The 24838-nt window shown below is 40.1% G+C and overlaps 1 protein-coding gene across 5 annotated transcripts in view; it reads right to left on the bottom strand.

Moving 5' to 3' along the window:
- Positions 1–24838, bottom strand: part of CEP83 (centrosomal protein 83) — a 155049-nt gene that overhangs the window by 28181 nt on the left and 102030 nt on the right. For all 5 annotated transcript variants that reach the window (XM_081083733.1, XM_081083730.1, XM_081083734.1 and 2 more), the window contains 3 exons: positions 5524–5599; positions 5159–5316; positions 4574–4703 (listed from right to left, as the gene is read on the bottom strand). In XM_081083733.1, the coding sequence (XP_080939859.1) occupies positions 4574–4703; positions 5159–5316; positions 5524–5599 (364 nt within the window). The remainder of the gene's footprint in view (positions 1–4573; positions 4704–5158; positions 5317–5523; positions 5600–24838) is intronic.

Raw genomic sequence — 24838 nt, 5'->3', positions numbered from 1 at the left:
TATTTTATTGATTTTTACAGAGAGGAAGGGAGAGGGATAGAGAGTCAGAAACATCGATAAGAGAGAAACATCGATCAGCTGCCTCCTGCACACTCCCCATTGGGGATGTGCCCGCAACTAAGGTACATGCCCTTGACCGGAATCGAACCTGGGACCCTTGAGTCCCAAGGCCAACACTCTCTCTGCTGAGCCAAATTGGTTAGGGCTACATAGTTTTTTATATTTACCCAGTCCACTGTTAAGGATCACCTTCGCTATGTCCAGTTGGGAACTGACTGCTACGGGCATTCTGCCTCACGTTTCCCAATGCCTCCCATCCTCCCGCACTCAGAATACTAGCCTGTGCCTCCTCCCTCCATGCTGCAGAGGAACCACTCTCTTATTCTGAACCACAATGTCTATCCATCCACCTCCCCAGGTCAAAGAAAGGAATCACACAGTATAAGCTCTTTTGTATCTGGATTTTTACTGTTGTTCAGCACTTTATATGTGTACGTAATGTTATTACATGCCACAGTCCTTTTCCATTGTTATGCTGTCATCCATTTCACAAAGATACCACGTTTTTATACATTCTTCTTCTGATGAAAATTTGAATGTTCCCATTTTGAGACTGCCATGAATAAAGTTTTTCTGAACATGTTTTTGGTGGACATATGTACTCATTTCTCTTGAGAATATACCCAGGAGTGAGTCATGGGGTATACATGTTTGAGCTTTAGTAAATACTGCCAGTTTTCTTAAGTGGTTCTACTAATTACAAGCCCACCAGCAATACATGAGAGTTCCCACTGCTCTACATCCTTGTCAGCACTTGGTGTGGTCAGTCTTTTATATTTTAGCTCTTTTGGTGGAGTAGGAGAGTATGTCAATGTAGTTTCGGTTGCATTTTCCTGACATCTAATCGGTGATTATGCATATTGGCCATCTGGATACCACTTTTTTGTGAAGTGCTTCTCTCAGTCTTTTGCCTGTTTTAAAAAAAATTTTTGCATAATCTGTTTATTGGATTTGCTGGAGTTCTTTATATATTCAGAATATGAATCCTTTGTCAGATATACAGAGTGGGGCAAAAAAGGAGGTTTACAGTTGTATGTGTAACAGTCTATTCTTGTATTATTATTTATTATTCTATTATTTTCCATACGGACAACTGTAAACCTCCTTTTGCCCACCCTGTATACACTACAGACTGACATTCTCCTAGTCTGTGATAATATTTTCTTTCTCTTAAGGGTGTCATTTTGTGTTTTTTAAAAGTTATTAATTTTAATAAAGTCCAAATTATCAACCATTTCTTTTATGGTTAGTGCTTTTTATGTCCTGTTTAAGAAATCTTTACTTCTACCAAGATCTTAAGATCCTCTCCCTGTTTTCTTTTAGCAGCTTAATTTTTAACTTTTTACATTTATGTCTGAGATTCATTTTTAATCTAACATGGTTGGTTAATAATAACCAACTGATTCACTACACTTTTAAAAAAGCACCATCCTTTCCTATTGAAATGCAGTGATACTTTGTGGTAAACCAGGCATTCATATTCTTGTGGGTCCATTTCTGGTCTCTCTTCTGTTCTGTTTGTCAATTTGTTTATCCTTATGCCAATACCATGCTATTTTAATTCCTTCAGGATACTTCTGGAAGTCACCCTTCATTTTCATTCCTATACCCCAAGCCCAAATTCCAAACATCTTATTTCATTTTAAGTTTAGTATAATAGCTTCCTAACTGGCCTCCCTGTCTTCAAGATTTCCTCTCTCTGGCACACTAGTTCTGAAACTTTCGTGTGCACACAGATCACCAGGGAGTGATAATATTCTTTAGGTACTGCATGTTACCTTATTTCTCCAATTAGGTTATATGATAATCAGAGCAGGAGTCAATCCTGGCATTTATTTTCCCCTCGGCATAACTCTAGGCTGCACCTCACAGTCAAAAGATATTTTATAACTTCGAGCCTATGGTGCATTTTTTTATAAGCCAGTCATAACAGTATCTAACCAAGACTTATTTCAGAGAGATAAACCTTAGAATAAAAATGACGAGTTGTCACTTCAAGTGCTGCTTCAAAAGGAAAAGCACAACTCATTGTGTTCATACCAAGAGATCTCTCTGTATAGTCGCACTTTAACAATGTGTGGAGAAGCGATAAAGAAGAGCCTCCCAACTCAAGGTGCTTGGTCAAGCTTTTCCAAACAAATCACAGCAAATATTATTACCAAAGACTCTACCAGAAACACTTACCAGAAGTGACACAAGCTTTGTGCTTAGGAGGCTGGAATCACAAATAAACAGTGAGCCATCTTATCCAGCCTGGGGGAAAATAAAGCTGCTGTTCCCCAGCTAGAAGAACCTCTCACAGGAAAATAACTCTAAAGGATTATGATTTCTGCCCTGGAGTTAATATTTTGTGACTTGTTTTCGTCTTAATGCATAAGAAACTTATGATTTGTGTCATTTAAAGGATCCAAAAATCTGTTGCACTCTTATGAATCATTATTTAATCTTACAGCCAAAATTTTCATATAGAAGCAGTATAGGGTTTGAATTAAATTATTTTTCTAGTGATTATTCTGCCATAGAAAATAATTCTTATGTGTATTATGACTACCAAGAAGAGAAAAACAAAGCATCTGGAATAAAAGAAAGTGGGAAATTAAAAGAGTAACGGTGCAAAAAGAGCACAGGCTTGAGAATAGGAAGATGTAGGTTTTAATCATGGCAATGATTCTAGTAGTCAAATGATCTTGGCTACCTACAACTTCAGGTTCCTAATCTGTAAAGCCAATCTCTGAGTGCTAAAGTCCTCCCAGCCCTAAAATTGTATCTACTTAAAAGTTGTCAGTATTTAGGGCAGTGTCCCACGTGATGGAACAATTCTGGGTCATAATTATTCACTCAATTGAGCTTAATAATTTCTATGACTTCAAACCATAATCCACACATTTTGAAAAGTGAAATGGATATTTATTATGTTCACACCCATTACTTGATAGGCATTACAGTAGAAAAATAATTCATACAAGGTCACAATATTAACAAAAGGGTTATTTTGCAGGCTTCTTAAATAAAACTTCCTCTCTTTCTGGTATACCTGCGATTAGTTGATAATCTCTCTCACCACTGGATGTCACTTTTGCTCCAAAAGAAGTCAACCCAAACTAATTTCAACAATTAGAATCTGATCTCTAAGATACTTTTCTCTAAAACCTCTGTGAAAGATCAAATCAGCTCTTATAATTTCTAGTGATTTCCAGCTAACATCTGGCTTCAGAGGCTTCTAGGCTTCAAGCAGTACAAGAACGCATAAATACTTTCTAAGATCATCCCAAGCCATCATAAACTGCACTGAAACCCAGCAATACCCATAGGATACACAATACTTCCATGGCCTGAAAGAAAAAAAAGTGATATACAAAGGGAAAAACAACAACACAAGTCTTTATATTTGAGTATAAAACACTGGAATTCCCATTTGTAAATACTGTTTTCTAATCTCAATATTACACCACTTTCAGCATTAAGGGAAGAAAAAAGCAATATTCAGAATCCACAAACATAGGGAAGTAATAACTTTCAGACTTCTCATGTTATAACTATCAGAAGGCATTTGGCAGTTATAGCTAATACATAAATAGGTGACTAGGAACTGTGTCCTCCAGTTTCCCAATCAAAATATGTAAATAATTTATAGTTCTCTTATGCAAATGTGAACAGCTAACCTTTCAGATATTGACACTGGTGTGGCTATGCCTATAAGCACCTCGCTCTCATCTCAGACCTTCTTACCTCCCAAAGCAAATGCCATGACTAAGGGAACTTATCAAATGGAAACATATTAAATCAACCCCAACCCCAACACACATGCACCACCTTTGTTGAAATAACTGCTAAATCACTGCCACAGTGAGTCATGGTTACTAAAGGGATCATGCTATACTCCTTGGGTTTGTTGAAGTAGAAAAAAAGTTGAAATCACTGTCTTAGGTGAATCATCTCACTACATCATTTCCAGGATGCCCTGGACTATTTATAAGAAAATAAATTATTAGGTTCTGGGGAAAATAGGCCTGCAAAAGGGAAACTTAAAAAGAGGGTGGCTGTCGGAACTATCATGGCTGTCTCAGAAGCCGGGGTGGGGGTGGGGGGGGGGGGGGGGAAGGAGGTGTTCTAATTCCTCCTGTAGGGCAAGGAGGTACTTGCTCCTATATTCCTGAGTTGGAAACAAAAAAGCATTTTAACCACAAAAGCAATGTTACAAGTATCAGTTAAGCTGAAACAGGCAGAATGAGTTAAATAAGACTCATGTGGGCTGTTCTAGAAACTTGATCACTGAAAAACAGACTGTGAAAAAATGCATGTTGGCTCTGAAAAACTGACCTGTACACAAAATTTAGAAATAAATCTGTTGAGCAGTTTGGATTTTCCCAATTTATCACTGCAAGGTTCAAAGCAAAATGTCATATTTAAGTACTAAACCAGTAAAATCTCAGTTTTCATTGTACATCTTATTCTCCTAAAATAGTTAATTATGTTTTACTCTGTAGAAATCAATCTAATAAGAATCACTTGCCTTTTTCTGGGCAATTGCAGCTCGCTGCAGTTTCTCTTTAGCTTGATTATACTTTTCTTCTCGGTCTGTGATACGTTCATGAAGCTTTTGCTTTTCTTCCAGCCACTGGATCTGTTTCTCTTCCAATGTCCTATCAGAAGAATGTAGGCAAAACATGGACATTAACTCTCAGGATTAAACAGATATCATCCCAAATAAAATCAAACTTAATACCTATGTGGCATTCAGAAGACTAATTTAGATATTTGAAGTAAAAATATATTGTTTTACTCAATGAATAAAGACGTTTTTCTTTGAGGGTTTTCAGAATAGTATGGCCAGAGAGAAATTTAAAGGGCCTTCTTCCATAAATGTCTTATTATTATTATTATTATTATTATTATTAAAAGAATTCAAAAGTCTATAAAGTTCATTCTCTAGAAATAGAAAACGTATTACCTCAGACCACTGTATATTGTCAAAGGGTGTTTGTAACTAGTTCCCAAAACACATTCAATGTGGAATTATCATTGAAATATCTATATATAATATAGCAGGAAAAAAAAAAAGAAATAGTTGTACATAAAGAAAAAAAGCAAACTCTACTTTTCAACTTCTAGTTGTGCTTTTTCAGCTTGGCTTCTTAAATTTCGGCACTCCTGTTTTAACCTCTCCACCATTTCCTTCAGTATTTGGTTTGAATTCAGCAATTCATTCTCTGACTGTGTAAGTGAGGTCACTTGGATCTGCAAACTACTGATTTGCTTAAAAGAAAAGAAGATAAACGTTAAGGCCACTAAACAAATTTAGTAGAGTATAAGGGCGGCAGAGGATACTAAACATCCTCCCTCACAAATACCCCACCCAGCTAATGTGCCCTTGAGGACACTCTGAAATGAAATAAGCTTCAAGACATAGATTTTAAAAAGCCCTTTAAAAAAATAAAGCAAAATGTTTGCTAAATAGCATACCTGTTTCAGGTCAGAATTTTCATTTTTCTCTTTCTCTGCATTTTCAATATTCACAATTTGTTGTTGAAGTTTTAACCTAAAAAATCAAACCCAATAAAAGACATTATTAAGGATCCACAGATCATATATTTCACTGAATTAGGTAATTATTTTACTGAGTGCCTTTATTAACAGTAGACATTGTGAAATCTGGTAGATAAATGATAAAGATTTTGACTTCAGGCAGTCAAGTTGTGTTCACATATAAATAAAATTTAACATAAATTTCTGCTTTTGTTATGAAAAAATTTATAAACTATTGGCATAGAGAAGAGGAGAAATCAGGTCTGTCTAGAAAGATAAGAAAACTACCTGAAAATTAAAATCTGATGGGCAGATTTTAATGAACACAGGAAACAGCCTGAGCTGTCTTTGGTGGACAAGTGTACAATGTGTTGTAAGCCACCAGAAAGCAGTCCAGTTTTGGAGAAACCACTTTACAACCAGATAGTAACTTACAATTTACAAAATGCCTTCAGCTGCACTGCTACTTGCACTTTCACTCTCCTAGGTTAGGGAGCTCCAAAATGTACCCTAATGACCACCATGTCATAATATAACAGGTATTAATTAAGGTTGGCCAATTTTAATTGTAATTTCTCACAATAAATCTATGCACATAAGCAGAGCCATCTTTATTATTCCAATTTTACAGATAAAAAGATTGAAGTTTAACCAAGTTAGGCCAAATCACATAGCTACCAAGTCAAAGGACCGAAGTCTTCCAACATCCAAGTTAGCGTCCCCCTCTCCCACTTCATTATGTGGCAATTTTACTGATTTAAAAGAAAACTGTCTAGTACAGGACAACATGCTGTATTCTATTAAATATATTGAGTTTTCATCCCTGAGATGAATAAACACACAATTTGTATCCTCTTCAAAAGGAATATGTTCTCAGAACATCGCTGGTGACCAAATGACTAACCTCCTGAGAAAGACTTTATGCTAATTAGGCTTGAAGGATAGGCCCTCAACCTCTCCTTTTTTTTTTAATTTAAATATATTTTATTGATTTTTTTACAGAGAGGAAGGGAGAGGGATAGAGAGTTAGAAACATCGACCCGCTGCCTCCTGCACACCCCCTACTGGGGATGTGCACGAAACCTAAGTATATGCCCTTGACCGGAATCGAACCTGGGACCTTTCAGTCCACAGGCCAATGCTCTATCCACTGAGCCAAACCGGTTAGGGCTCAACCTTTCCATTTTTAAAACCCTTCAAACACTTATCTCAAATATAATTCATTTGGTACTTATTTTTAGTTTGGCATTATCAATATTTATCAATCCAATTAGAACTGCTGATTGGAAAGACAACATTCTCAAAGGCCCACAGCTGTGCTTTAAACACTAATAAAAATTCAATAAACGTTTGCTGATGGATTGAATGAATCAACCTAAATCCTGGATTAGAAGTTTAAATGTGTAAAATGACTGGACAATATGACATGGAAGAAGCCACTAGACCCACTGCTTTCTGAGGTATTTACATACAAATGATGGAAACAATGGATCTAAAGCAAGGATATCAAACATGCGGGCCCACCTGCTATGAGTCTGAGATGCTTGATCTAAAGGAATAGGGCCAGTCTTTCTCTTGCTTTGCTCCTTTGACAGTATTAGTCATGCTATCTGGTAATATCAGCTAAATTATTACTCTCTCAAACTTTCTATGCATTTCTCCCCTTAAAAGTTTATGAATGTTATTAACTTTGCAGTTAGATTACGAGTTAATGGAGGTTTCTTTCTACAAAACCTTGAAGATGAAAATAAAGGAGAAAAAACTGTGGGTCCTAGCCCAGGTCCAAAGTGAGAAAAGTTAGGCTCCAAATTATTTTAGCTCTAGTAGAGATTTTGGATATACTTGATAAATCAATAGAAACAAGACCCAGTTACAGGAACCATTCGTAGCCTAAATGCTTTCTAAATAAGTTATGTAGATATTAAGAGAAACAACTAAACCCTACATTCAAAAATTGAAGCCAAAGAAACCAATGCCAAAGAGCACCTGACTATTAAGACACAAAAGGAATACGAACATCATCACTATGGTAGAATATAAGAAACAACACACAGTTTTCTTCAGTTGGCTTTGCTGAAGCAGTGATGTTACAACTGATAAGAGATTTCTAAATTTTTATTGTTGATAGTATTACAGATATCCCCCAATTTTCCCTCCCCTTCATCTCCCTCCTCCCAGCTCCTGCCCCACCCCAGGCCTTCACCACACTATTGTCTGTGTCCATTGGTTATGCATATATGTATATGAGTTCTTTGGTTAATCTTTTCCCATCTCCTCCCCTAACTCCATCCCCCTCTCAGCTCCCCTCTGAGATATGTCAGTCTGTTCCATGCCTCCATGTCTCTGGACCTATTTTGTTCACCAGTTTATTATATTCATTAGATTCCACTTATAAGTGAGATCATGTGATATTTGTCTTTCTCTGACTAGCTTGTTTCACTCAGCATAATACTCTCCAGGTCCCTCCATGCTATCTCAAAGAGTAAGAGATCCTTCTTTTTTACAGTTGCATAGTATTCCATGGTGTAATGTGCCACAGCTGTTTTATCTACTCATCTACTAGTGGGCACTTGGGTTGTGTCCAGATCTTAGCTATTGTAAATAATGCTGCTATGAATATAGGGGTGCAAATATTCTTTCTGATGAGTATTTCAGACTTCTTAAGATAAATTCCTAGAAGTGGGATCGCTGGGTCACACAGTAGCTCCATTTTTAATTTTTTGAGTAAATTCCACTCTGCTCCATAGTGGCTACACCAATCTGCATTCCACCAGCAGGGTACTAGTTCCCTTTTCTCCACATCCTCGTCAGCACTTGTTATTAATATGTTACAGGAGAAAATTAGTCCATGATTTAACTTAACATCATTACAGTTAGAATTCTAAAGGTTAATGGAATTTAACAAAAAGTAACTTGAATAGGAATAATCAGGGTTTAGAAATATGTTCAATGATCTAAAAATCACAATAATGAAAGAGTTCAAAACATATTATTTCACAATGCTACAGATTTAGGAATAAAGTACAGTATTTCCTTTTTTAATATATTTTTATTGATTTCAGAGAGGAAGGCAGAGAGAAAGATAGAAATATCAATGATGAAGAGAATCATTGATTGGCTGCCTCCTGCACACCCCCTACTGAGGATCGAGCCCACACCCAGGGCATGTGCCCTTGACCAGAATTGAACCTGGGACCCTTCAACCTGCAGGCTGACACTCTCCACTGAGCCAAACCGGCTATGGCTAAAATACAGTATTTCTTGATTAGAAGGTTTGAATATTCAAAATGTGTTACAATTAGTCAAAATAAAATAATCTTTAGCCCTAGCTGGTTTGGCTCAGTGGATGGAGCATTAACCTGCAGAATGAAGAGTCCAGGGTTCGATTCCGGTCAAGGGCACATACGTTGGTTGCAGGCTCAATTCCCGGCTCTGGTCGAGGCATGTGCAGGAGGCAACCAATCGATGTGTCTCTCTCACATCAGTATTTCTCTCTGTCTCTCGCTTCCCTTCCACTCTCTCTAAAAATCAATGGAAAAATATCCTTGGGTAAGGATTAACAACAACAAAATACTAATTTTTATAACAGAAGTACAAAGTACAGAAGAAAGTACACTTAATTCTCATTAGATCAGTAAAGACTACATAAGAAAAATGCAATTTGAAATGGTTACTGAAGACAAAATAAGAGTCTGAGGTAGAGAAATTAATGATTTAAGCAAACAAGAGGATAACTAATGAAGCAAGACTACAGAGCAAATGAAGAGGGTGGGATAGAACACTATGTATTTTGGAAGCAAAGGGAGAAAGGATATCTTCACAAAAACAGAAAGGGAAGAGAGAATGATGAAGATACAGAAGTTCTCAAATAGTGAGAAGCTGAAAGAATTCATATCCAGACATCTTTGCTCAGGTACAAATGAGAGCACAGTGGAACAGTGGACAAAGAGTTTCCACTGAGGGGCAAGGTAGCCAGTCTAACAGACTGGAAGAAGGAAAACAAAACAAAACACAAATGTACAAGAACTACCAGTTTCAATTTCTTTAGTGAGAATAAATAATAGAAAACAAATTGTTTTTAAAGTGATCAATTCTAAGGGATGACAAGGTATGATGGCTAAGTGTAGGGCTACTAAGGTAGAATAAAGATAGAGAATTCAACCTGGCTGGTTGCTCAGTGGTTAGAGCAGGGGTGGGCAAACTTTTTGACTCGAGGGCCACAATGGGTTCTTAAACTGGACCGGAGGGCCAGAACAAAAGCATGGATGGAGTGTTTGTGTAAACTAATATAAATTCAAAGTAAACATCATTACATAAAAGGGTACGGTCTTTTTTTTTTTTTAGTTTTATTCATTTCAAACGGGCTGGATCCGGCCCGCGGGCCGTAGTCAGCCCATGGAGCTAAGGATTTGCTTCCCATCATGGGCAGGTACCTCAGTTGCAGGTTTGATCCCAGCCCGTCAGGGAACAGGCGAGAGGCAACCAGTCCATGTGTCTCTCTCACAGATGTTTCTCTCTCTCAGCCTTCCTCCCTCCCTTCCACTTTCTCTCTAAAGATCAATGGAAAAAATATCCTTGGGTGAGGATTTAAAAAACAGAATTCCAGAGTGAACATAAAATAGACTATAAACAAAGGTGTTGGATGTGTCAACAACATAGATGTACTCACTAAGAATGAAAGCAAAGGATAGAAAATAGAAAAAAGCTGAGCCAGAAGCCACGGTCCTCAGTCACTGCTGGGGAATATCCTGTAGGTCCGTAAATGGACAGAAAGATAGAGTAAGATGGATGCAACAACTATCACAGAAAAAACCATTATAACCAAAGTTAGTCACTGGTCTAAAAACAACAGTGGGGTTCGGAAATACTGATTCCCGTTTTTGGTCCCTAGTTGCAGGAGAGAGTAAGGAGGCCCTGGCAGGTGGCTCAGTTGGTTGGAGTATCGATCTGTTCACCAAAAGTTTGTGGGTTTGATTCCTACTCTCAGGGCACATACTTAGGTTTTGTGTTCATTCTGTCAGGGTACGTACAGGAGGCAAACGATCTTGATATCTCTCTCTCTCTCTCTCTCTCTCTCTCTCTCTCTCTCTCTCTCTCTCGCGCGCGCGCACGCGCGCTTGCTTTCCCTCAGTCTAGAAATTAATGAAAGCATATCCTCCGGTGACGATTAAAAAAAAAAAAAAAGGTTGCCAGGTAATATGCCATCAGGACAAAGTCAGGTTTCAGTAGGGGGTGTTTAGAAAAACGTGGAGATTGTAAAAAATTTATTGGAATGGAACAGGGATCTCAGAGGTTATAGCAAACATTGTTAAGAGGAGAGCTTTAATGAGTTGGTGGTGGGAGCAGTCAAAAGGTGAAGGATGAATAAGTTGGGGAATGAGAACGTATGTGATCAAGTACTTTATATTTCAAAAGCAGTTATGGAGAGAATGGAAGTAGAAATAGTAGGTAGGCTGGACAGCCAAGGAACAACAGCGAATACAGCTGTGGGAAAGTTATAAATGGAAACAGTTGGAATAACAGTGAGATGGAGCTCTTCCAAGCTCTCTGCACAGTACAGGAGAGCCAATTGTGATCATTACTGCCCAGGTTTTCTGTGGCAGGCAGCTGACATGCGTCATTTCAACGTTCAACAAATGTTTACTGAGTGCCTACAAATGCTGGGCCCAGTGCCGCAAATATATCAGTGCAAAAACAAAGAATCTGTATTCTTAAGGAGTTTATGCTCCAACCATGCTATCTGAGCTTTCTTTCTTTTTCAAAATATAGTTTTATTGATTTCAGAGAGGAAAGCAGGAGGAGAATCATTGACTGGCTGCCTCCTGAACAATCAGGGATGGAGCCCAAAACCCGGGCATTTGCCCTGACTGGGAATCGAACCGTGACCTCCTGGCTCAACCAATGAGCCACCACAGCCAGGCTGAGCTTTCTTTAATAGTGAAAATGTTCTATAATGTGCACCATCCAATATGTTGCATATTTGAAATGTGGCTACTGTAAACAATTTCTTAAATTTTTAATTACTTTAAAATTAGATTTAAATAGCTATTGATTACTAGCTATATGTAGCTATTGTATTATTAACCCAGGAGTGGGTATGTAAACCAGACCCAAATCCTTTTCTAGATGTTTCTAACTTGATTCATCAAGTAAAAATTCTGTTTTCTTTGATCTCAAAGATCAAATTTCTTTGATCTTTGACTTGACCTCACAGAGAAAGCAGTAGTAGAAAAGCTGACACACAAGTTAAAAGAGAGGAGGAAGACCTCAGACCTGAGGAGGAAGCCGCTCTCATCTGACCATGTCTGAGTTCCTAAATAAAGGCATCCATGAGACCAGCATAATCCTTGTCCTTTCCACAGTTTAAGTCAGCCAATAAAGTCCCCTTTTTTGCTTCAGTTAATTGGGGCTGGGTTACTGTCATAACCAAAAATTGACTGGATTATCTTATTTTAAATCCTGTCATTTTTACATGTTTTTAATTTACAGGTAACTTTATAAATTTTACAAACTAATTGTAAGGTGGGGCAATCTTGTGAAATACAGGCTACTGTTAGAATAGTAATTTTATTATTCAGATTAGTGGTGAAGAAACCACTTTAATAACAAACAAGAAACTGGTATTTAATTAATATTTATTTATTTATTTACTAGAAGCCTGGTGCACAAAAATTTGTGCACTCGGGGGAGGGGGGGTCCCTCACCCCGGCCTGTGCCCTCTTGCAGTCTGGGACCCCTAGGGGGATGACCATCTGCTGGCTTAGGCCCGCTCCCCAGGGAATTGGGCCTAAGCTGGCAGTCAGACATCCCTCTGGCAGCCCGGGAGCCCTCAGGGGATGTCCACTTGCCAGCCTAAGCTGCAGTTGGACATCGTTAGCGCTGCTGAGGAGACGGGAGAGGCTCCCACCACGACCACTGTACTGGCAGCCATCAGCCTGGATTGTGGCTGAGTAGAGCTCCCCCTGTGGGAGTGCAATGACCACCAGGGGGCAGCTCCTGCATTGATTGTCTGCCCCCTGGTGGTCAGTGTGTGTCATAGTGACCAGTCATTCCCAGTGGTTCTGTTGTTAGGGTCAATTTGCATATTACCCTTTTATTATATAGGATAGAGGCCTGGTGCATGGGTGGGGGCCGGCTGGTTTGCCCTGAAGCAGGGGTCCTCAAACTATGGCCCGCGGGCCACATGCGGCCCGCCGAAAACATTTATCCGGCCCGCCGGGTGTTTTTGCCGCCACTGTGTGCATAGAAATTTGTTCATAGTTTTTTTTTTTTAAACTATAGTCCAGCCCTCCAATGGTCTGAGGGACAGTGAACTGGCCCCCTGTTTAAAAAGTTTGAGGACCCCTGCCCTGAAGGGTGTCCCGGATCAGGGTGGGGGTCCCGCTGGGGTGCCTGGCCAGCCTGGGTGAGGGGTTGATGGCTGTTTTCAGGCTGGCCACAGCCCCTTCAGGATGGGGGTCCCCACTGGGGTGCCTGGCCAGCCTGGGTGAGGGGTTGATGGGCGTTTGCAGGCTGGTCAAGCCCCCACCCAGTGGGGACCCTCTCCCCATGGAGGTTTGGCCAGCCTGGGTTAGGGGCTGATGGCTGTTTTAAGGCTGGCAACAACCCCCTTTAGGGTGGGGGTCACCACTGGAGTGCCTGGCCAGTCTGGGTGAGGGGGCTGAGGACTGTTTTCAGGCTGGCCAAGCCCCTCTGGCGACAGAAGCACCCAGCTTCTCATTTCTTTTCTTTTTTTTATTCTGGGATTTACTTACCTTCTATAATTGAAACTTTGTAGCCTGGAGTGGAGCTCAGAGCCGGCCAGGGCAGGTGGGAGGGAAGCTTGGCTTCCTCCATCGCCAGGGGCAACCCAAGGCTCCAGCTCTGTGGCCAGGGCCTGCTGAAAGCAGGTATCTGGGGTTTATTTACCTTCTATAATTGAAACTTTGTTGGTTTGAGTGGAGCTGGCTTCCTCCATCATTGGGGCAACCAAGCCTCCTGCTTGCTCCAACTCCGCGGCTGCTAGCCACCATCTTGGTTGGGTTAATTTGCATATAGTTGCTCTGACTGGCTGGTGGGCGTGGATCAAGGCATAACGGAGGTGCAGTCAATTTGCATGTTTGTCTTTTATTAGTGTAGATTTGTTTATTTATTTATTTATTTATTTATTTATTATTTGTTGTTAATCCTCACCCAAGGATATTTTCCACTGATTTTTAGAGAGAGTGGAAGAGAGGGGGAGAGACAGAGAAAGAGAAAGATCAATGTGAGAGAGAGACATGGATTGGTTGCCTCCTGCAAAGGCTCTGACTGGGGCCAGGGATCGAACTGCAACTGAGGTAAATGCCCTTGACCAAAATCAAACCTGAGACCCTTCAGTTCGAGGGCCAATGCTCTATCCATTGAGCCAAACCAGCTAGGGCTGTAATTAATAATTTACAGCATCTGCCAAAGGTGAATTAATCCTACTTATCATGGATGTTTGTTGTTTGTAAATAAATGGATATTTTTGCTTTATATAATTTAGACTTTCTTTCCTTAGCAAGACCTTTTACTCCACAGGTAATCTTTCTGACTATCACAGATTCTATATAAGACAAGCTACAATTATGTTTATTTTAATGAATGATAAAAATAGACCTGGTTGATGTAGTCACTTATAAATTAGAAAATCAAAGCTGTCATGGGAAAAACACACAACTATAAATCATTTCTTTTAAAAGTCATTCAAATTTTGTGAATTTTTGTTTCTTCTGCTACATTTTATGTTGGATACTATGTCCTTATTTTAAAAATAAGTTGGGGTCAATTACACACTATAAATGATCTGAAGAAACTAAAGAGAAATCAAAGAAAAATTATTAAAGTGACTAATGGAATAGAAAATGATTCATATTAAAAAATGTCTAAAGGAATGAAAGCTGTTTTATATAGCAAATAAACAAAAACCTAAGGGTCAAGTTCTTCATTGTCTTCAAGTAATGACAGAATGCTGAACATTTTATCACTCTGGCAACAGAAGCCCAAACCAAAAGAAAGACTTAAATTCTAACACAAAATAGGATAAAACATCACAGTGAGGTTCCTGGGGGCGTGGGGAGGGGAAGGTCTCTCTCTCTCCTTTCTGGAGATTGTCAGGGAGAGATAAAACAACTTATCTGTCCTGAACAGTTAGAAAAATGTACCCAGCTAAAAGAAAAGGGTAGAATAAGATTGGCTCTCAAAATCCATTACAGATTTGTGATTCTAGAATTGTAGAAGCTAACATTTAAATTAATAGTTCATAAAACCTGACCTTTGTAAATAATACATATGTCTCTGCCAGAGGTAATTCTTTCCCGAGTAATAAGAACCAAAAACCTTGTTCCAAAACAACTTACAACTTAATGAACATAAGATTTAAAAATCTCTCAACTTTAATCTACATAATTAGGAAGTCATTAAGCTTTTACATTTTAAAAAACAGATATAAGGAACTTCCAGGTAGCTGGATAACAGATGTTTAGTTCTGCTTTACCGATATCTCTTTTAAAACAATACAGAAAAGTAAGGAGAATAAATAGAGCCACAAAAAAACGCATCCTTCACAATGGAAGAGAGAAAATGCTCAAACTTTAAAGCACCTATAAGGAAAAATAGGAAAGTAATTCTAAATCCCAGCAAGAGACTGCTCATGCTCTAGACTGGAAGTCTTTGTAGTGAGCATAGGCTCCCTTCATGTGAATGGACTTAACTCACCCATTAAAATAAAAAGATCTCTAATCTGGCCCAAAGCAAGACCCAACTATATGCTATACATAAAAGACACATTTAAAAAAGTGATTCAGAAAGACTAATAATCAGAATACAAATCAGGCAAATGGAAACAATAAGAAATATCAGACAAGATGGAATTCAAGCAAAAAAACAAAACAAAACAAAAAAACCCACAAATAAATGACAAAAAGAAAAGCACTTTTAAATACTTAAAGCCACAATTCACTATAAAGATGTAATTGCTCTGATTACTTATATGCCAAATAATAAAGCAATCACCTTTATGAAGCAAAAAAATACAAGATATGAAAGGAATCATAGATACAAACACATCCTATCTAATAAAGAGGGAACTGACCCTCATGCTGTCGCAAAGATGGCAGTGCCCACAGCCAATAAGGAGGGAATATGCTAATTTACTGCCCCGCCCTCAAATATGGCAGCACCCAGAGCCAATAAGGAGGGACTATGCTAATTTACTGCCATGCCCTCAAAGATGGCAGCACCCACAGCCACAAGATGGCGGCACGCAGGCCCCTCAGCCCTGCCAGGTGTGCAGCAAGGCCGGGCCCGCCTGCCTCCAGAGTCCCCCAAACCCTTCAGCCCCCCAGCTACCCAGGGCTGGCCCGAGGCACAGGCAAGCCTCAGATGGTAGCTGCCCAGCCTCCTAGGGCCACCAGAAGCTCAGGTAACCAGTGTTGGCCGAGGCTTGTGCTGCCGGCAGTGGCAGCAGCAGAGGTGTGATGGGGCGTCACCTTACCCTGATCGCCAGGTCGCCTCCCGCCCCTGAGAGCTCCCAGACTGTGAGAAGGGGCAGGCTGGGCTGAGGGACCCCCCTCTCCGAGTACATGAATTTTCTTGCACCGGGCCTCTAGTTAATAACAATATTAGGAGACTTTAACAAGAAAAATCAAGTGGACAAAAATATAAGTACATGGAACACTTAAACATCAGTTAATAGGTAAATCATCTGGACGTATATATCAAACTTCATATTCTTATAAATGAGTACTTTCTTTTTAGTCCTTATATAACATTCACAAAAATCAATTATGTACAGTAAGTCCTCGGGTTACGTCGGAGATCGGTTACGTCGGAGATCCGTTCCTACGGTGCGATGTGACATAACCACGAAACGATGTACATTGAGTCAGACATAACCCAAGAACTGTCTGTATTATAGGACTGAGATGAAGGAGATACAAGACTGGGGACAAAACCAATGAGGTGCCCAAAGTGCAAAACGTAAGAAGTCTCACTCTAAGGAACCTACAAAGGCAGTGTCAACATGAAAGAGTGGGTGTCTCCTTAGTTTTTACCCTGGGCCCCTCACTTGCTTTACCTTAGTCCTACTATGTCACAAAGAAAATGTTATTGTGTTTTATAAAATAGAAATAATAGAAGCCATACTCTCTGATCACAATGCAATCCTATCTAATAAGAGAGTGATATGCAAATTGACCATCACTCCAACACATAAGATGGCCGCCCCCATGTGGACACAAGATGGCTGGCAGGGGAGGGCAGTTAGGAGAGACCAGGCCTGAAGGGAAGGGCAGTTAGGGGTGACCAGGCCAGCAGGGGAGGGCAGTTAGGGGCAATCGGGCCAGCAGGGGAGCAGTTAGGCATCGATCAGGCTGGCAGGGGAGTGGTTGCAGGGGTAGGCAAACTTTTTGACTCGAGGGCCACAATGGGTTCTTAAACTGGACCGGAGGGCCGGAACAAAAGCATGGATGGAGTGGTTTGTGTGAACTAATATAAATTCAAAGTAAACATTACATAAAAGGGTACGGTCTTTTTTTTTTTAGTTTTATTCATTTCAAACGGGCCGGATCTGGCCCGCAGGCCGTAGTTTGCCCACGGCTGGGTTAGGGGGTGATCAGCCTGGCAAGCAGAAGCAGTTAGGAGCAATCGGGCCGGCAGGGGAGGCAGTTAGGCATTGATCAGGCTGGCAGGGAGTGTTTAGGGGGTGATCAGGCTGGCAAGCAGAAGCGGTTAGGGGCAATCAGGCAGGCAGGCAGGCAAGTGGTTGGGAGCCACCAGTCCCAGATTGTGAGAGGGATGTCCGACTGCCAGCTCAGGGATCAGGCCTAAATGGGCAGTCGGACATCCCTTGAGGGGTCCCAGATTGGAGAGAATACAGGCTGGGCTGAGGGACACACCCCATGCATGAATTTCGTGCACCAAGCCTCTAGTAAAACTATAAATTAAAAAAAACAAAGATAAAAAGGCAAGCTCTCCCACCTGAATATTCAAAAACCTTCTTTATGGACTGAATTGTGTCTCCCCAAGATTCACAAATTGAAGTCTTAACTCCCAGTAATTTAGAATGTATTTAGATAGGGCTTTAAAGAGGTAACTAAGGTTAAATGAAGTTATAGGATAGGAACTAATCCACTATGACTGGTGTCCTTATAAGAAGAAGGAGAGGTACATGTGCAGAGAAAAAAGGCTATGTGAGGCCATAGCAAGAAGGCAACCATCTGTCAGCCAAGGAGGGAGGCCTCAGGAGAAACCAAATCTACCAACACCTTGAGATCTCAGACTTCTAGCCTCCAGAACAGTAAGAAAATAAATTTCTGTTGTTTAAACCACCCAGTCTGTGGTATTTTGCTATGACAGCCCTAGCAAACTATTAGTTTCATCTTCTATTAAACAACTGCATCTTCTATTTAAACAACTTTTGGATGAAGAGAAAACACAAACTGGTGAGAGAATTTCTAAAAAATAATAATGAAAACACATATTATCTATAGAATACATTTAAAGCAGTGATAAGAATAAGAACTAGACACTTTTACCAATAAAAATGAAAGAATATTAGTTGAATTAAATTTCCAAATCAAAAAAAATAAAATGAAGTAAACTAAAGAAAGCACAAGAAAAAAAGAAAGAAAAGAAAAAATAAAGCACAAGATATACATACATGATCTTAGAAAACTCTAAGAAATCCACAAAGCACCTAGTCGAAAATACATGATGTTAGTAATGATTCAAGGTCTAAGATTTGGAAACACCCTAAGTGCCCATCAGCAGATGAGTGGATTAAAAAAACTGTGGTATATCTACACAATGGAATACTACACTGTGGTAAAAAAGAAGGAATTCTTACCATTTGCAACAGCATGGATGGAACTGGAGAGCATTATGCTAAGCGAAATAAGCCTCAGAGAAAGATAAATACCACATGATCTCATTTATGGAATATAATGAACAACATAAACTGATGAACAAAAACAGATCCAAAGACAGGGAAGCATCGATTAGATCGTCAAACCTCAGAGGAAAGGTAGGGAAGGGTGGGGGTAAGGGGAAGAAATCAACCAAAGAACTTGTATGTATGCATATAAGCCCAACCAATGGACACAGACAACAGGGGGGTGAGGGCATCAGTGGGGGAGGGGGGGCAATGGGGGGATAAGGACACATATGTAATACCTTAACCAATAAAGAAAAAAAATTTTTTTAATTCAACTAACTATATTTCTATATGCCAGCAATGAAAATTAGAAAGTAAGATTTTAAAAATAACTCCACTTATAATCACATTAAAATGTTTAGAAATAAAATTCAACACAGGACGAACATGACATACATATACAATAAAAACTATAAAACTGATGAAAGAAATTAAAAATGACCTAAATAAACAGAGAGATATGCCACAATCATGAATTGGAGAGACTGTTCAATTCAATACTGTTGAGAATACAACTCTCCTTAAATTGAGGCAGAGATTCAATGCAATCCCAATAAAAATCTTAAGCCTTTCTGAAAAGATGACAAGTTAATACAGAAATTTATGTGGAAAGGCAAAGAACCTGGAAGAGTCAAACAATCCTGACAAAAAAGAATAAGGTAGAGTGCTGGAGGCTAAGACCAGCAGGTCATAATTATACAAGAAGTCCTTCAGAAGGCTGATGGACTTTGGCTTTTAGCAAGGGCTAAAAGCTATGCACCTATTTTTCTGTCAAGACAATGGTGGCTGAATAGTTCAGGGCAATCCCCTAACCTGATAATCTTTTACTGTTTATCAAACCTTACCTTTGATATGTGTGTTTGCTTTGCTAAAGGGTAATGTGTATTATCCTAAATAATAAAGAGCTAATATGCAAATGGTCGTCTTGCCCTGGCGCCGGGGCTGGGCGACCTGAGGCTGCAGCACCAGTGCCGGAGCCAGGGGACCTGAGGCCAGGCTGGGAAACCTGAGGCCACGCCCCCCCGCACTGGGGCCAGGGGACCTGAGGCTGCGCCCCCACCCTTCGGGACTTGACAGGGGTCGGGCTGCCGGGTCTGGGTCTCATGCAATTTCGAGGTGCATGCGGGTGGGCGGGGACTTGACTCTGGGTCCCACAGCACACCCCAGACTCTGACAGCAGGGAGATTTTCATATACATTTTACTAATTTTCTTTCATCTCTGACACTTCTATTATAGAGAAAGGGCACATAGCAGTATTAAAATATTTCCTCTAATTAAGTCCCTTTTAATGTGCACGAATTTCATGCACCGGGTCACTAGTAGTAAATAAAAAGCCTTGGGTCTGGAAATTCAGAGAGCTTCTCCACTAGAGGGAAGTGATATGCCTGGTTACCCATACCTTCCAAATTTATATTTCTTGTCTAGTGTATCTGTTTATGTCACAGCCCTTTCTCCACATTCCTGAACCCTTGCTGCAAAAGATTGCGGCAGTAGAGGACTTGCGCTACATGAATCAAACTTACCATAAAGTTAGAGAAGTCAAAACAGCATGATATTGGTGTCAAGAAAGACATAGAGATCAATGACATAGAACAGAGTTCAGAAACAGACACACACTTACACAAATAATGTTCAACAAAGTTACCAAAATAATTCAATGGGAGAAAAGACATACTTCTACAAATGGTGCTGTAATTTTGTTTTGTAATGTCTTTATCAGGTTACATATCAATGTTACCCTTACTCATAAAAAAAATTAAGACAGTTTCCTTGATTTACAATGCTCTGGGATAGTGGAATTATCTGGTTTTTGAAGTCTGGGTAGAATTCTCCTGTGAAACCATCTAGTCTTGTACCTTTTTTCTGGGGTAGTTCTTTGATAACTATCTGTTTCCTATATAGAAAATAGCCTGTTTAAGTTTCCTATCTCCGTTGGGATTAGTTTTAATAATCTGTATTTTCATAAATTATTTCTTTCATGTATGTTTTCAAATTTACTTGCATAGAGGTTCATAAAATGGTTGTTTATTTTTTAATTTCACTGTTTCAGTGCTTACTTTTCCTTGGTCATTTCTTATTTTGTGTAGGTGCTTTATTCCCACAATTACAGTTGACAGTCAATATTATATTAGTTTCAGGTATAGAATACAGTGGTTAGACATTTATATAACTTATGAAGAGATCTCCCCGAGTAAGTAATACATACAGTATTAACAAATAGAATACACTACCACCTACACAAACAAAGATCAAGAGGACTTTATTCCAGAAATGATGGGTGATTCAAGATTAGGAAAGCCATTAAGAGAGCAAAGGGACAAAAAATTATCTCCAGAGATACTAAAAACCTTTGACAATTTAAAATATCATGGCTGATTAAAAAAAAAAAATCAGGGAAATAAAAATTGATGGATGCCTCCTTAAATTATAAAATAGACATTCCTTAATCCTAAACCTGGCTTCTTAATGAAAATACAGGAGAGACATTTCCACTATGATCAGAAACAAGGCAAGGATGCCCACTATCCTCAAGACTATTCAATACTGTATTGGAGGTGCTTGCCAGCACAAATAGATAAATCAGTTACAGGCATAATAATTGGTAAGAGGTCATCTGTATTTATAGATATGATAGTATGCCTGAGAAATACTAGGTAATTCATAATAACACTAACTCAAAGATAAGACTTGAGTAAGTTAGCAAGATATAAAATCAACATGTAAGTGTTGATAGGCTTCATAAACAAACAATAACGAGCTAGAGAACAAAATGAGGAAAAACATTTATAAAAGCAACAAAGAAGATTAAGTATTTGGGAATAAAAAAGAAATGTGTCAAAACTACATAAAGTTTTAGAACTCTTCGGAAGAATACAATAAATTTCAACTAACTGAAATAAATTTGCTCTTGGCTAGGACAATTAAACATCATGAAGATGTCAGTTCTCACTAGATTAGATTAAATATTTAAAGGAATCCCAATAAAAATACCACCAAACCATTTTATGGAGCTTGACAATGATATTCAAGTTTATATGGAAAAACAGAAAAGATTAGTCAATAAACTACTATAAGAAGAAAAACTAGAGAGACTGATGAAGATGGCGGCATAGGTAAACACCAGAAATTGCTGCCTCACAAAACCACCTCAAAAATACAACTAAAAGACAAAACGGACACCATCCAGAACCACAGGAAGGCTGTCTAAGTGGAAATTCTACAAGTAGAAGGAAAGAGAAAAGCACAGTGAGACTCAGAGGAGCTATGGAAGTAAAGTGCAGAGTTCAGAGGAGCACACGGAAAGGGCTGGCAATTGAGGACACGGTTGTCTTTTTTCAATCAGGAGGGAGTCTCAAGCTCCCGACTGCTCTGAACTCCAGTTGCGGGCGAGTCTCTGGGGACCCAGACTCATACGGAGAGAAACTGGACTGTCTGGCATCGGGCGGAACTCGAGGGCAGCCTTCTCTCAGAGGTGATTACAGCGAATAGCAAGGACATTGAAACCCGGGGCCTCTTAGGGCAGGACTGAGGGTCAGCCATAGCTGTTTGCTCCAACCTGTTGATTCCCCGAGACCCAGCCCCACCAAAGCTGTGCATAGAGGCTTTTACATATGAATGCCCTGACCCTTTGCAATCTAAAATTACCTAACTGCAGCTGGGTCAGAGAGACCCAGAACATCCCAAAGATGGCCCAAAGCCCCACAGCAGCTTGCATTGTTTCACAGCTGGGCCTCATCCAGGCACCTCCAAACCCCAAACAAAGAAGAGGAATCTGCAGATCTCTCCGTAGCTCCTGCGGGGTAGCCTCAGGCAGAGGCTAAATTAGCACCTTCTTAGAGATCCAAGAGCCAATGTACCCAGTGGTCAGAGTGAGACCATCCAGATTACAACTCCTCAGATCCATAAGGGACACACTCAGGGGACAGACTCAGTGAAACCAAAACTGCACTGACGCAAGTCTTCCCCCAGAAGGGTGTCTCCAGCACAGAAGTTCTCCCGCTGTAGACACAGCTGATTCTCACAGCCAATTGGCCTGAAGGTCAATTCCTCCCAGTGATACCTACAACAATCAAGGCTTAACTACAACAAGACTGTGCACAAAGCCCACAAAGGGGTGCACCAAGAGTGTCCACCTCAGGTAATTGGGGAGGCTGAGCCACTGGGCCCTATAGGACACCTAGCACAAAAAGCCACTCTATCAACACAGGGAAGCATAAAAAATGCGGAGACAAAGAAACAGGTCACAAATGACAGAAATGGAGGAAAGCAAATGACTGGATATAGAGTTCAAAACCACGGTTATAAGGTGACTCAAGAATCTTCAAGAAACCGCCAATAAATTTAGTGAGACCCTCCATAAATCTAGTGAGACCCTCGAGGATATGAAAAAGGAATAACTAGAAATTAAGCATACACTGACTGAAATAAAGAATATTATACAGACTCCCAACAGCAGACTAGAGGATCCCAAGAATCAAGTCAAAGATTTGAAACACGAGAGAGCAAAAAACACCCATCCTGAAAAACAAAAAGAAAAAAGAATCCAAAAATATGAAGATAGTGTAAGGAGCCTCTGGGACAACTTCAAGCATACCAACATCTGAATTATGGGGGTGCCAGAAGAAGATAGAGCAAGATATTGAAAACCTATTTGAGGAAATAATGACAGAAAACTTCCCCTACCTGGTCAAAGAAATTCACTTACAAGTCCAGGAAGCACAGAGAACCCCAAACAAAAGGAATCCAAAGAGGACCACACCAAGACACATCATAATTAAAATGCCAAGAGCAAAAGACAAAGAGAGAATCTTAAAAGCAGCAAGAGAAAAAAAGTCAGTTACCTATAAGGGAGTAACCATAGGACTATCAGCTGATTTCTCAATAGAAACTATGCAGGCCAGAAGGAAGTGGCAAGAAATATTCGAAGTGATGAATAACAAGAACCTACAACCAAGATTACTTTATCCAGCAAAGCTATCATTCAGAATTGAAGGTCAGATAAAGAGCTTCACAGATAAGAAAAAGCTAAAGGAGTTCATCACCACCAAACCAGGATTATATGAAATGCTGAAAGGTATCCTTTGAGAAGAGGAAGAAGAAGAAAAAGGTAAAGATACAAATTATGAACAACAAATACATACCTACCAACAGTGAATCTAAAAATCAAGTGAATAAATAATCTGATGAACAGAATAAACTGGTGAATATGATAGAATCAGGGGCACAGAAAGGGAGTGGACTGACAATTCTCAGGGGGAAAGGGGTGGGTGGTGGTGCGGGAAGAGATTGGAAAAAAATAGTACACCTATGGATGAGGACAGTGGGGGTGGGGGGGTAAGGGCAGAGGGTGGGTTGGGAACTGGGTGGAGGGGAGCTATGGGGGGAAAAAAGAGGAACAACTGTAATAATCTGAACAATAAGGATTTAATTTTTAAAAAAAGAAGAAGAAAAACTAGAAAGATAGAATAACCCAACCAGACATTAAAACATACTATAAAGGAGATCCTAGACGGCTGCTGACGGGACGGTAGGCTGCAAAATACCGCGTGAGTGAGAGAATGAAAGGAGAGTGCATGGACGTGCGGGGAGTGTCTGTATTTGTGAGAGAGGAACAGCTATATTCCATGGGACTGTTGGGGACTGGCAGACAGGCCCCCCTGGCCAGGCAGCCTCTACTGCTGCTAAAATCTCTCCCAGAGTGGCCGGATCTGCTGCAGAGACCACACCATCTTGAATGGGAGACCAGCTGTGATCAGAAGCCCAGCTTTACCTTCAACAGGGGAGACCTCGGATACCTCCTGGGACCCTACAACCGCATCACCCAGGGACCAGCTGCCTCAGCTGCGAAACCAAGAACACCAGGGCTCCAGCCTCCCTGACCATGAGCGCCTAAAAAGTCTATCCAGGGGGAGACAAAGCTGCGCTGAATATGCGGACGGCCCTGTACCTTCTCACAGAGCAGATAGAAGGAACAACTGAATCGAACAACACCCATCCAGAATTGACAAATTAAACACAGCTGGTGAGACAATCTGCAGACAGGAAGGATAGATATTGCCTAGTGAAAGTCAACACAGGAGAGAGCGAGCTACATAGCCAGACTCCTGGAGAGGAGAGATCATGGGGAGACAAAGAACAGCCTGCATACGAAAGAAAAGGAGGCATCGCCAGAAAAAGAAGTAAATAAAATGGAGGGAAGCAATATGTCAGAGAAAGAATTCAGAGAAATGGTCATAAGGTCACTGAAAAGGTTGGAAGACAAATTCAATAATATGTGTAAGAACAAAGAGGAAATGAAGAAGAACGAAGAAGAAAGG

Source organism: Myotis nattereri, assembly GCF_964212035.1.
Source record: "Myotis nattereri genome assembly, chromosome: 2".
Lineage (NCBI taxonomy): Eukaryota > Metazoa > Chordata > Mammalia > Chiroptera > Vespertilionidae > Myotis > Myotis nattereri.
This window is presented reverse-complemented; position numbering and strand designations above follow the sequence as displayed.